Source organism: Xyrauchen texanus, chromosome 35 (genome assembly GCF_025860055.1).
Source record: "Xyrauchen texanus isolate HMW12.3.18 chromosome 35, RBS_HiC_50CHRs, whole genome shotgun sequence".
NCBI lineage: Eukaryota > Metazoa > Chordata > Actinopteri > Cypriniformes > Catostomidae > Xyrauchen > Xyrauchen texanus.
In genome coordinates, this window is record NC_068310.1 from 36241881 (window position 1) to 36255375 (window position 13495).

Here is a 13495-nt window from a genome sequence, read left to right on the forward strand (position 1 = left end):
CGAAATACGGAGCTTTCTCGGAATAACCCGCTTTCTTCAATACGCCGTTGTGGCAGGGCGGAGAGCGGGGCCGGGTTGTGATGATACACACCTGGTTAATTATCAGGCTAATTAAGCCTCTGTGAGGGATAAAGGCCGATAGCGGGCGGTGGTGCGGGAGAGAGAGATCGTTTACGGACATGTCCGTCATGTGTGTGTTTGTATATTTTGTTTAAGTTTGCTATTAAAATATTATTTATATTGTCAAGCTGGTTCTTGCCTCCTCCTTGCCTGTCGAAATTGCTTTACAGTCGTTTCTCGCAACGCGCCGATTTATCGCAAAAACCCGCTTTCTTGCAATATGCTGCTCTCACAATAACCCGCTAATAACTCTGTTGTTAAATTGGGGTAAAAACTTGGCCCACCCATTTTTATGCCGGCCCACCAAAAAGTAATTTCCTGGCTACGCCCTTGATTCCAAGAGAATTTGACATTGTTCATTTTAGGGTGAACTATCCTTTTAACAAACGCTGTAAATCACTCTCTCTCCATCTGTCTCTCTATTTGAACAATTTGTCGTGATTGTGTCCGCAGGTATCAACTGTGAGATCAACATTGACGACTGTAAGAGTAACCCATGTGACTACGGCAAATGCATTGACAAGATAAACGGCTATGAGTGTGTGTGCGAGCCCGGATACACAGGTGAGTGTGTGCGTGTGTGCGTGCGTGTGCGTGTGCGTGTGCGTGCGTGCGGGCCAGCGGAAAGCAGAGCTTGTGTATCCGATGAGAGTTAGGACATCCATTATGAGTTAGGACAGAGACTGGGTTTCCCAACTGGGACACACACAGATACTGTATCTATTGTGAGGTTTAAGTTGAGGGGGTACAGTAATGTAAACATCTATATCATGTATGTGCTCACATAGTTTCTGCATTATGTGCATATGAGACCATAATAAAGTTGAATTGTTATAAGATAATTAAACAGTTACACATTAGCCTGCATTGGAGGGTTGTGAGTGTGTTGAGGGGTAATTGTTGTTCGGCCTTGTGTGAAATGGGGTCTGCCCTTTTGTATCTCAAACAGCCCTCTGTAAGACCTGCCCTCCCCAGTGAGTGTGTGAGCAGCTCTGAAAGAAAGACCGAAAGGTGGAAGAATCCATTGTGTGTTTGGAGGAGGGCTGCAGATTATGGGATGGGGCGCACACACACACACACACACACACACACACACACACACACACACACACACACACACACACACACACACACAAAAGTCTCTAGAATCTACTCAGAATTGTTCCAAAAACTCAAAATATCCAGTGAGCCGCAGTTCTGCAGATGGAAACGCCTTGTTGATGAGAGAGGTCAACAGAGAATGGCCAGACTGGTTTGAAGTCTACAGTAACTCAGATAACCATCCATCCATCCATCCATCTTCAACCGCTTATCTGAAGTCGTGTCGCGGGGGCAGCCGCTCCAGCAGGGGGCCCCAAACTTCCCTATCCCGAGCCACATTAACCAGCTCTGACTGGGGGACCCCGAGGCGTTCCCAGGCCAGTGTGGAGATGTAATCTCTCCACCTAGTCCTGGGTCTTCCCCGAGGCCTCCTCCCAGCTGGACGTGCCTGAAACACCTCCCTAGGGAGGCGGCCAGGGGGCATCCTTACCAGATGCCCAAACCACCTCAACTGACTCCTTTCGACGCAAAGGAGCAGCGGCTCTACGCCGAGCTCCTCACGGATGACTGAGCTCCTCACTCTATCTCTAAGGGAGAAGCCCGCCACCCTTCTGAGGAAGCCCATTTCGGCCGCTTGTACTCGCGACCTAGTTCTTTCGGTCACGACCCAGCCTTCATGACCATAGGTGAGGGTAGGAACAAAAATTGACCGGTAGATCGAGAGCTTAGCCTTCCGGCTCAGCTCTCTTTTCGTGACAATGTATATCAGCTCAGAATGCTCTTCTGAGATTCGGGCTGGTGCTGTTTTGCTGCACGAGGGGGACCTACACAATATTAGGCAGGTGGTCTTAATGTTGTGGCTGATCGGTGAGAGAGAGAGAGAGAGAGAGAGAGAGAGAGAGAGAGAGAGAGAGAGAGAGAGAGCAGCGAGCGCATGCGCGCAAAGGGTCTGAATACTTATGTCAATGTGATATTTCAGTTTTTTTAGTTATCAAAAATCTGGTTTTTGCTTTGTCATTATGGGTTATGCAGTGTAGATTGATGTGACTTTCTGAATGCAGTGTGTATTTGTGTAACATTTTCATGCACAAAATAAATTTTTCAAAAACATTGTCCGTGTTTTGCTCTCACAGGTTCAGTGTGTAACATCAACATCGACGACTGCGCGTTGAACCCCTGTCATAATGGGGGAATCTGCTTCGATGGCGTCAACACCTTCACCTGTCTCTGTCCGGATGGTTTCCGTGATGCCACCTGCCTCTCTCAACACAACGAGTGTTCCAGCAACCCCTGTATCCACGGCAACTGCCAGGACCAGATCAACAGCTATAAGTGTGTGTGTGAGGCTGGCTGGACAGGTCGCAACTGTGACGTCAACATCAACGAGTGTTTGTCCAACCCGTGTGTGAACGGAGGCACCTGTAAGGACATGACCAGCGGATACGTGTGCACCTGCAGAGCTGGCTTCAGCGGTAAGAGAGCAAGAGTGTGTCCCAAATTTGTAGTTGTGTGCCAGTTTGCATACTATCCATACTATGTAGTATGCAAGATCAGGATTAGTAAATTCCAAATCACTTATATATGAAAGGTACCTGGATGGTATATTATATCCAGTGGTCTTACGAAATGTACAAATGTGTTTTAATGGCTAATATTACCCACAACCCCTTGCAGTACAGGAGAGGAGTTGTGAAGGTTCACGTTTGTACTTAAATGTGTGTTTTTTTTTTTTTTCACTTTTTCAAGCAATGAATGCAATGCCAAAATGGCAGTTTTGATAAGTATGAACATCCAAGTTAAATATATAATAGAAATAATACATTTTAAGTTTATTGATTTAGATTTAGATTATAATAATACAATTAGAAATCTGCAAATTTAACAAAAAGGAATTAATTATGGTGGTAACATTAATTATTCAATAATTATTATTTTAAGTTATTTAAAATGTAAATAAAATTAAAATGTCAGTAATGAAAATTTTCTAGAAATTAAATGAAATAAATTAAAATATTTTAAATAAAATAAATTATTTTTTAATAATAAATAAGTAAAAAAAAAGAGTAAAATGAGAAATTATAAATCAGCAAATTTAACAAAGGAATAAATTACGATGGTAAAATTTATCAAACAATTATGTAATGTTGAAAAATAATAAAAACAAATTTTCCAGGTAATGAAATAAAAGTAAAATAATTTTAAAAAATAAGTACTGAATAATAACACTGCCAATGTTTGTACTTTTCTAGTAAGGAAATTAAATAAATATATGAAATACCATCATTTAAAAAAATAAATAAATATATATATATATATATATATATAATAAAAAAATAAAATATATGTTAAAAAATATTTAAAAAAATATATATTCATATATATTTAAAAAAATAGAAAAAATAGAAAAATAATACAAAAAAAAAAATATATATATATATATATATATATATATATATATATATATATATATATATATATATTATATATTTGTATTTTTTAAGTGCATGGTAAAATGAACAATCATCAAATTGAACAAAAAGTAATAAATTACAGTGGTAACATTAATTAAACAGTTATTTAAAGGTGAAAAATAAGATTAATTGTGCCAATAATTGTAATAAAATAAAATGTGTTTTAAAGAAAATACATGATTTAAAAAAATTTTTATAAAAGAAATGTATAACTAAACTAAAAAAGTAAGAAAAGTGGAGAGTAATATAGTAGATTTAGCTATGTTTGCGCTTATGTGCAAGTAAAAATAAAAAAATTGCAATAAAACTACAAAACAAACATTTTGTTGTGGTCATATGTTGCAATACTGCCAGGTACATTCTTACTACATTGTGTACTTTCCCTTCAACAGCAATTGGGTTGTACAATACTTAATATGGGTTAAAGTTAGGGTTGGGATTAGGTTTAGGGTTAGTACCTAGTAATTAAAGTAGTTGTCGTATTTTCATAATATGTGTCGTTTTTATGTCGTTTTTAACCATTTTCACACTTGTGTGGATTTATTTGTGTGCTTGCATTGCATTTTAGTGCTTTTAGTTTGACGTTGTATCTTTTCTTGCGTATAGGTCCAAACTGCCAGACTAACATTAATGAGTGTGCGTCCAACCCATGCCTGAACCAGGGCAGCTGTATCGACGATGTGGCTGGATTCAAGTGTAACTGCTTACTGCCTTACACAGGTATGCTGTTTAACTCTCTGCTCTGATCTGCTAATGTTTTTGCTCTAAATGGCAAACTTGGGAAAGATTTGAGTGTGCATGGCTGTCTGGGGGATGTGAAATAACACGGTTGGGTCAAGGGTGGGTACTCAAATAGGTCTATTTCCTGTTTGGCCTCTTCCTGTTTCCTGTTGAGGTCAAGAATTGACAATAGGAGGAAAGAGCAAGTGGCTTCCTGCTACGACTGGTCACCATGGAAACGGATAAGAAAGTTCCTGCTGGAACCGAGCGGGTGTATAATAACAAAAGGCTTAATGAAATGTAGATTAAGAAATGTGTCTGTGCCAAGATTATGGTGTTCATTTTGACACGCTCGTAATGTGTGTGTTTCTCAGGTGAGGTGTGCGAAAGTGTCTTGGCCCCCTGTGCATCACGCCCTTGTAAGAACGGAGGGGTGTGTCGCGAATCGGAAGATTATCTGAGTTTCTCTTGCGCCTGCCCTGCTGGATGGCAAGGTAAGAGAGTGTGCGAGTTTGTGTTACAATACATTGATTGTGAAATGTCCCTGTACAAATGAAAATGTTCATGTTTGGGTGAACTGTAACTTTAAGACACTCATCGTAATTGTAAACGTTGTCATTTCTCTCTTTCTACAGGTCAGATGTGCGAGGTGGACATTAATGAATGTGTGAGGAATCCCTGTACTAACGGAGGTGTGTGTGAGAACTTGCGCGGTAGATTTCAGTGCCGCTGTAACCCGGGATTCACCGGAGATCTGTGCGAGACTGATATCGACGACTGCGCACCAAGTAAGACACAACACAAAACTGTATGATGCCCAAAAACAGCTATAGATTATTTACAACAGCTATAGTTATTATAGAGTTTATATACCCTAAAAAAAATATATATATATATGTGTATATGTGTGTATGTGGTTGTGGACAAATTTTATACATTTAAAATAAAATAAATTACATTTAAAATCTTTATTTATTTATTTATTTATTTATTTTTTACAAAAAAGGTATGATACACAATAAAATAATAAAAGTGCAAAGTAAAAATATCTATTTTTTAAATGTATACCTGTAATATAAATAAACAATATATTTAATGAAAATATAAAAATTATTTTTTTCAATTAATTTTTTTTACAAATGTATAATATAACATGAAATTCTAAAAATAAAAATAATATTAAAAGTTTAGAATAAAAACAGAAATTAACAATTTTACAAAGGATTAAATTATGGTGGTAACATTAATTAAACCATTATTTAGTGTAAAGAATGAAAATATGACTAAATCTGCCCATAATTGCAATTTTGTACTAATGAGAAAAAAAAAAAACTTTTTTAAAAATTCGATTTTTTTTTTTTATATATAAACTTAATTTAATTTAAACATTTAAATAATAATAAAAGTGCATTGTAAAAAGAGTTTTTAACAAAAATGTATATAATTATATACAATTTTAAAATAAAAATTAATAAAAGTGCAGAGTAAAAACAGAAATAACAATTTTACGGTGAATTAAATAAATATGGTAACATTAATGAAACAGTTATTTAATGTAAAAAATAGAAAATATGACTAAATCTGCCCATAATTGGTATTTTTTTGATAATTATATGACATAAAATATTAATTATATTAAATAAAATACAGTATTCTTTTAAATCAAATGTATAATACCAAGTAAAAATAAAATAAAAAATTACAAATAATAATAACTAATACTATAATAAACTAATATTAATAATAATAACAATTATTATAATAATAAGTGTACATTTTGAAATTCACAATTGGCAAATAAAAAAAGGAATAAACTATGGTGGTAACATTCATTAAAAAGTTAACATAAAGATGAAAAATAAGCCAATTATTGTAATGTTCTCTCTCTCAGATCATTGCAGTAATGGCGGAGTGTGTCAGGATCATGTGAATGGCTTTGTGTGTGTGTGTTTGGCTGGTTTCCGCGGAGAGCGCTGCACAGAGGACATCGACGAGTGTGTGAGCGCCCCCTGCCGCAACGGAGGGAACTGCACCGACTGTGTCAACAGCTACACCTGCAGCTGTCCTGTTGGATTCAGTGGCATCAACTGTGAAATCAACACACCGGATTGCACTGAGAGGTGTGTTCTACCATACTACTCATGCTATTGAAGTATGCAGTATGTATAGAATACCCAGATGACATATAGATACAGATGAATACAAGAATGTTCCAGAAGCAATAAATTATGTCATGTAATATAATGCCTTTCTTGACTTCTTTCTTGACTTATTTGATTGGACTGGAAAAAGTTAAACATAAAATGCAAAAATAACTTTAAATAATCATTTATTTCAGAAATGAATCAAACATAATGAGGTCATATGACAAAACCATGTATGCTAGAATTTCACACAAGCCTCCTCAAATCTTCTTACACTTAAATGTTTTGTTGTTGTTTGCATACAAATTTCTCCCTCTAGCTCATGTTTTAATGGCGGCACGTGTGTGGATGGCATAAACTCGTTCTCCTGCGTGTGTTTGCCGGGATTTACCGGAAATTACTGCCAGCACGATGTGAACGAGTGCGACTCGCAGCCGTGCCAAAATGGAGGTACCTGTCAGGATGGATACGGCACCTACAAATGCACCTGCCCGCACGGCTACACCGGACTCAACTGCCAGGTGCACATACCCCTCCTTAGCTGAACTTATGATGCATTATGTATGTGTATCTAATGCTTATAAATAACTGATGTTTTTGTGTGTTATAGAGTCTGGTACACTGGTGTGACTCCACCCCCTGTAAGAATGGTGGCTCGTGTTGGCAGCAGGGGGCATCTTTTACCTGCCAGTGTGCCAGTGGCTGGACGGGCATCTACTGTGACGTGCCCAGTGTCAGCTGTGAGGTTGCCGCCCAACAGCAAGGTAACAATCTGTGTGTGTGTGTGTGTGTGTGTGTGGTTATGTGCTATAGCAGAGTGTGAATTATCAGAGAATAAAAAGTGTGCATTGTTTCAATTGCGCACTGCTGATATTTTGTGCATATTAAATTATCTCTCTTTCTCTTAGGAGTTTCTGTGGCGGTTCTGTGTCATAATGCGGGTCAGTGTGTTGACGTTGGGAACACGCACCTGTGCAGGTGTCAGGCCGGATACATGGGCAGCTACTGTCAGGAGCAGGTGGATGAGTGCATGCCGAACCCCTGCCAGAACGGAGCCACCTGCACCGATTACCTGGGAGGATACAGCTGTGGGGTATGAACAAGACACACACCTGTGCCAATAATAATTGCACATGCACAGCATTTATGTAAGCGATAAGGTGCAATCACCGGTCATCAGCTAATTAGCAAAGCTAATTATTTGCATTTATCTGTTTATTACAAGAGTTAATAAATAAATGAACATGAAATAATTATTTGAGTTGATGAGAAATGGGACAAATGGCCTGGGACAGCAATTAATTATACAGTGTAGTGGTCATCACACAAAACTATTTGACTGCAGAATTCCAATGTCTGTAACATGCAATGACCAATTAGAATCCAGTATTCCAGAGAGCCGTATAATAAATGCCTTTCTATTTCAGTGTGCTCCTGGATATCATGGCGTGAACTGCAGTAAGGAGATAAACGAGTGTTTGTCACAACCCTGCCAGAACGGAGGAACCTGCATCGACCTCGTCAACACATACAAATGCTCCTGCCCACGAGGAACGCAAGGTAACGCGCACACGCTCGGATATACACACGTCCAAACCAAAAAAGTTGTTTTATTTATTTAAACATGGAGGTAAACAAGCTTTCAGGATTTTCAAGTTTCAAACAAAAAGTAATACTGTAAAATAAAGAAGAATATTTTCTATTACATTAGAAGTGTTTTGATTTGTTTTCTCTGCTGGGATTTTCAGGCGTTCACTGTGAGATTGACGTTGACGACTGTTCCCCGGCCGTGGATCCGTTAACCGGCGAGCGGTGCTTCAACGGCGGCCGTTGCGTGGACCGTGTTGGCAGTTATGGTTGCGTGTGTCTGCCCGGTTTCGTTGGCGAGCGCTGTGAGGGTGACGTTAACGAGTGCCTGTCTGACCCCTGTGACCCCAACGGATCCTACAACTGCATCCAGCTCATCAATGACTTCCGCTGCGAGTGTCGTACAGGATACATGGGTATGAACGAACCTAGAGACACTAGGTATTTCCCCCAATTTGGAACGCCCAATTCCCAATGCGCTCCAAGTCCTCATGGTGGTGTAGTGACTCGCCTCAATCCAAGTGGCTGAGGACGAATCTCATTTGCCTCCGCGTCTGAGACCGTCAATCCGAGCATCTTATCACGTGGCTTGTTGAGCACGTTACCACGGAGACATAGCACGTGTGGAGGCTTCACGCTATTCTCCACGGCATCCACGCACATCTCACTACGCGCCCCACGAGAACCACATTATAGTGACCACAAGGAGGTTACCCCATGTGACTCTACCCTCCCTAGCAACCGGGCTAATTTGGTTGCTTAGGAGACCTGGCTGGAGTCACTCAGCACGCCTGGATTTGTACTCGTGACTCCAGGTGTGGTAGTCAGCGGCTTTACTCTCTGAACTACCCGGACCCCTAGAGACGCTCTTTTAAACACAAACGAATCGAATGGAATTGATTCAGGTTCCTTAATGAGTTCAAGAGAAATAATTTTTTAAAATAACTGGGTTATAAGATTAATCTCTTTGCATATCTGACTAGACTGTTTGCACTGTATGTTTGTTGTTGAGTGCAACCAACGAGGCTCCTGGTATTTTTCTCTCATCGCGTTCAGTTCAGACTTCAAGATCACAACTAAAAACATTTTAGTATAGTGTATTTCCGCACCAGCGGAAGAATGTGGACATTAAAGAACAGTTAACAAAACCAAATGTCATAAAAAATACCTAAACCATTTCTCTACTTATTTCCATAAAGTAAACATACCTTTGAATCCGCTCAATGTGAATCCAAGTAGTGGTGTTGGGAGTTAAAGCAGTGTTTTATAAAGTTTTTGTCAGGTTTCTAAATGTATTATAATTGTTTTGTCTCTGTAGGCAAACGCTGTGAATCTGTGTTTAATGGCTGTAAAGACACACCATGCAAAAATGGAGGAACGTGTGCTGTAGCCAGCAACACTAAACACGGATACATCTGCAAATGTCAACCGGTGAGTAACAACAACTTCAAACCATTTCACTCAAGTTTGTTAAGACAAACTTTGATGTTGGCTTGACAAAGCCTTAGTCTGAAAGTTTCAAAAAGAAAGTAGACCTTCAGAAAGGTAGATAATGGTTCGATTTTGTATTGTAACCTAAAGCCATGAAACTGCAGGCCTTGCGTGGGTTTGTTTACATTTGAATTTCTGACTGCTGGAGTTTGAATTAATGAGCATTCCGTTGGCCCATTGAACATTCTGACAATGTAAGTCTATGGTATTTTTATGTTTGATTGTCTGCCATGTGTAAATGGTTATTCTGATCGGGAAGAAAAGACGTAGCAACGTGAGTCAGAACAGTCTTAAGGTCTGTGCCAATTTTGGTGTATGTAACTTGAAAGCTTTACATGTTACAATTGATCATTTTGGTCATGGTTTAGGGATTTTGGAGAAACTGTAAAAGTCTATAGAATAACAGAATGGTAAATGGTAAATGGTCTGCACTTATATAGCGCCTTTTTAACCTTAACGGTATTCAAAGTGCTTTACACTGTGACTCATTCACCCATTCATACACCAATGGTGGCAGAGCTGCTATGCAAGGTGCTAGCCTGCCATTGGGGGCAAAACTTGGGGTTCAGTGTCTTGCCCAAGGACACTTTGGCATGTGGAGTCGTGTGGGCCGGGAATCAAACCACCAACCCTGTGATTAATGGCCGACCCGCTCTACCAACTGAGCCACAGCCGCCCCTAATGTTGGCATTGTCAATTGAGTTAGGCTACTTCACCGTTTACCTACTATTATTGCATTCTAACCTGTTGTACGTCGGCTCTCTTTCTGTTGTTGTCTCTCAGGGCTACTCTGGCTCCTCCTGCGAATACGATGCCCAGTCCTGCGGCTCTTTGCGTTGTCGTAACGGTGCTACCTGTGTCTCCGGCCACCTTAGTCCTCGCTGTTTATGCCCACCGGGCTTTAGCGGGCACGAGTGCCAAACACGGATGGACTCGCCCTGTCTGATCAACCCCTGCTACAATGGAGGTACTTGCCAACCAATCAACGAGGCTCCGTTCTACCACTGTTCCTGCCCTGTCAACTTCAACGGGCTGCTTTGTCACATCCTTGACTACTCCTTCAATGGTGGGCAGGGCCGTGATATAGCCCCACCTCCAGAAGTGGAGATTCAATGTGAAATCGCTCCGTGCGAAGGCAGGGGTAGTAACGCAATCTGTGATACACAGTGTAACAATCACGCATGTGGGTGGGACGGTGGCGACTGCTCTCTAAATTTTGACGACCCATGGCAGAACTGTAGCGGCGCCCTGCAGTGCTGGAGGTACTTTAACGACGGAAAATGCGATGAGCAGTGCGCTAATGCAGGCTGCCTTTACGATGGATTTGACTGCCAAAGCCTAGAAGGACAATGCAAGTAAGTGAAGCACATATACATGTATACACAAACATTAAATTAACTGTTATATTTGTAATTCTGATTTAATTAATTTATTTGGTTTATTTTATTGTATAAATGCCTCCCTCTAAATCTTTGTATCTCTCTCCAGTCCACTTTATGATCAATACTGTAAGGATCATTACGCAGATGGTCACTGCGATCAGGGCTGTAATAACGCTGAGTGCGAATGGGACGGTCTTGACTGTGCTGAGGGCGTTCCACAAAAACTTGCTGCGGGAAGTCTGGTTCTCGTGGTGCAAATTCCACCCAAGGAGCTTCACAACCGTTCCTCGTCATTCCTCCGCGAGCTCAGCGGACTGCTGCATACGAATGTCGTGTTCGGTCGCAACGATAATGGAGAACCGCTCATTTTCCCATACTACGGTAACGAGCATGAGCTGAGTAAACACAAACGTGGCGACTGGACTGACCCTGCCAAGCTGTTGCAGCGTGCCAGGAGGAGCCTGACGTCATTCATGAAGCCCCGCCTACGACGAGAACTGGACCAAATGGAGATCAAAGGGTGAGTGAATGCAATTTCCACCAATAGAATCACGTCGTCTTGCGTGTATGCTAAAATGTGTACCTGTTTATATTTGTACTAAATTGTTTGACTTAATGATTTATAACCATCATTTGTTCTATATTGCATTACAGTTTTGTGTTGTATAAAAGTTAATTTATGTTTGCATAATATTAGACATTTATATTGAATTATATATTAATATGATTTTATTGCAATATAATATATAACTGCAGATATCATATTTAATTAATTATATTTTATAGACCCTATTTGTATTATATTGTAGTATTTTAAAAATACGTGTTTTTGCAGGTCTATCGTCTATCTAGAAATTGACAATCGTCAGTGTTATCTGCAATCTGACGAGTGTTTCCAGAGCGCTACAGATGTGGCAGCGTTTCTCGGAGCGTTGGCCTCTAGCGGGAATCTCAATGTTCCCTACATTATTGAGGCTGTAACCAGTGAGTACCCACAGACACGTTAATGTAATTTAAGGAACAAGCATGATTCAGTACAGACGCTCAATCATACCCACAACATTATTAACAGTGCATGTGTTTCCAGGTGAGGATGAACCTCCGAAGGCAGGTGAGATGTACCCCATGTTCCTGGTGCTGCTCGCTTTGGCCGTTCTGGCCCTGGTGGCTGTAGGTGTCATGATGTCCAGGAAGCGCAAACGGGAACATGGACAGCTGTGGTTCCCAGGGGGATTTAAAGTGACCGAACCCAAAAAGAAACGAAGAGAACCGGTGGGAGAGGATTCGGTCGGACTCGAGTGAGTTTGCGAAAGTTTGATTAAAGCAGCCAAATCTTAAACTTTCATATTTTATTATTAATTATACTCCAATAACTTGGGCCATTTTTTACAATATCATCATAATGGTAATTCATAGTGCTTATGATAGCAATTCAGAAGACCTTGTGCCTTAGTCGAAAACGTTTCATGTGGTTGCAAATGCTTAAATCTCTTTTTCCTCTACAGATAGGGATTTTATGCCGAAATGTCCAACGTTTTGTAGCCATTTTTGCTACTGTTTCTTTAAGACATCTATGTTATGATGTCTAGGTTTGCTGCTGAGTCCGATGTGAATGCTACTGCCCAATCATATGATGTACTGTATTCAATAGTTATAAAACAAAAGAATAAATGATTTATGATACTCAAAGTAACGACATGCAACTTTGTATCCTATCAGGCCTCTAAAACACTCTGACAGCGCTCTGATGGACGAACAGTTGAACGAGTGGGCAGAAGATGACGCTGTTAAACGCTTTAGCTCTGTAAGTGTTTAGCAAATAGTCAATTGGTTGATATTATTAGCCTATTGGATCAATAACTGTTTATATATGTGTGTAGTTTGAGGAGCAGTCCATTCTGGATATGACTGGTCAACTGGATCATCGTCAGTGGACACAACAGCATCTGGACGCCGCTGACCTGCGTTTGAACTCTATGGCTCCAACACCTCCACAAGGCGAGATCGAGAACGATTGCATGGACGTCAACGTCCGCGGTCCTGGTGAGTGACCTTAGACCTTTTTGTCTTCTCGTATGGTAGATGGGTTGATTGTTTGAAGCTTGTTTTGATTGTTTTGGTGCTGCAGAAATAACACAAAAACACTCACATTTTTTTTAAACTACCTTCCTTTCTCTCTTAGATGGCTTCACTCCGCTAATGATTGCATCCTGCAGTGGCGGCGGTCTTGAGAATGAAAATGGCGAGGGAGAAGACGATCCGTCTGCTGACGTCATCACTGACTTCATCTACCACGGTGCCAACCTGCACAATCAGACAGACCGCACGGGCGAGACCGCGCTACACCTGGCTGCCCGCTACGCCCGCTCTGATGCAGCCAAACGCCTGCTGGAGTCATGTGCCGATGCTAACGTTCAGGATAACATGGGCCGCACGCCTCTCCACGCTGCTGTTGCTGCTGATGCCCAGGGTGTCTTCCAGGTAATAACAACCCTCCGGTCACCCAACACCCTAACCAACCAATGCAGATTACATTGAA

At 40.5% G+C, this 13495-nt stretch overlaps 1 protein-coding gene across 1 annotated transcript in view; it reads left to right on the top strand.

The window, feature by feature from the left end:
* Positions 1-13495, top strand: part of LOC127628770 (neurogenic locus notch homolog protein 1-like) — a 41645-nt gene that overhangs the window by 22337 nt on the left and 5813 nt on the right. The window contains exons 12-30 of the mRNA XM_052105640.1: positions 574-684; positions 2295-2633; positions 4239-4352; positions 4727-4846; positions 4988-5140; positions 6244-6472; positions 6816-7017; positions 7107-7260; positions 7405-7589; positions 7924-8056; positions 8245-8499; positions 9402-9514; positions 10358-10929; positions 11063-11476; positions 11792-11940; positions 12044-12254; positions 12676-12760; positions 12837-12999; positions 13139-13437. Of these exons, the coding sequence (XP_051961600.1) occupies positions 574-684; positions 2295-2633; positions 4239-4352; positions 4727-4846; positions 4988-5140; positions 6244-6472; positions 6816-7017; positions 7107-7260; positions 7405-7589; positions 7924-8056; positions 8245-8499; positions 9402-9514; positions 10358-10929; positions 11063-11476; positions 11792-11940; positions 12044-12254; positions 12676-12760; positions 12837-12999; positions 13139-13437 (4001 nt within the window). The remainder of the gene's footprint in view (positions 1-573; positions 685-2294; positions 2634-4238; positions 4353-4726; positions 4847-4987; positions 5141-6243; positions 6473-6815; positions 7018-7106; positions 7261-7404; positions 7590-7923; positions 8057-8244; positions 8500-9401; positions 9515-10357; positions 10930-11062; positions 11477-11791; positions 11941-12043; positions 12255-12675; positions 12761-12836; positions 13000-13138; positions 13438-13495) is intronic.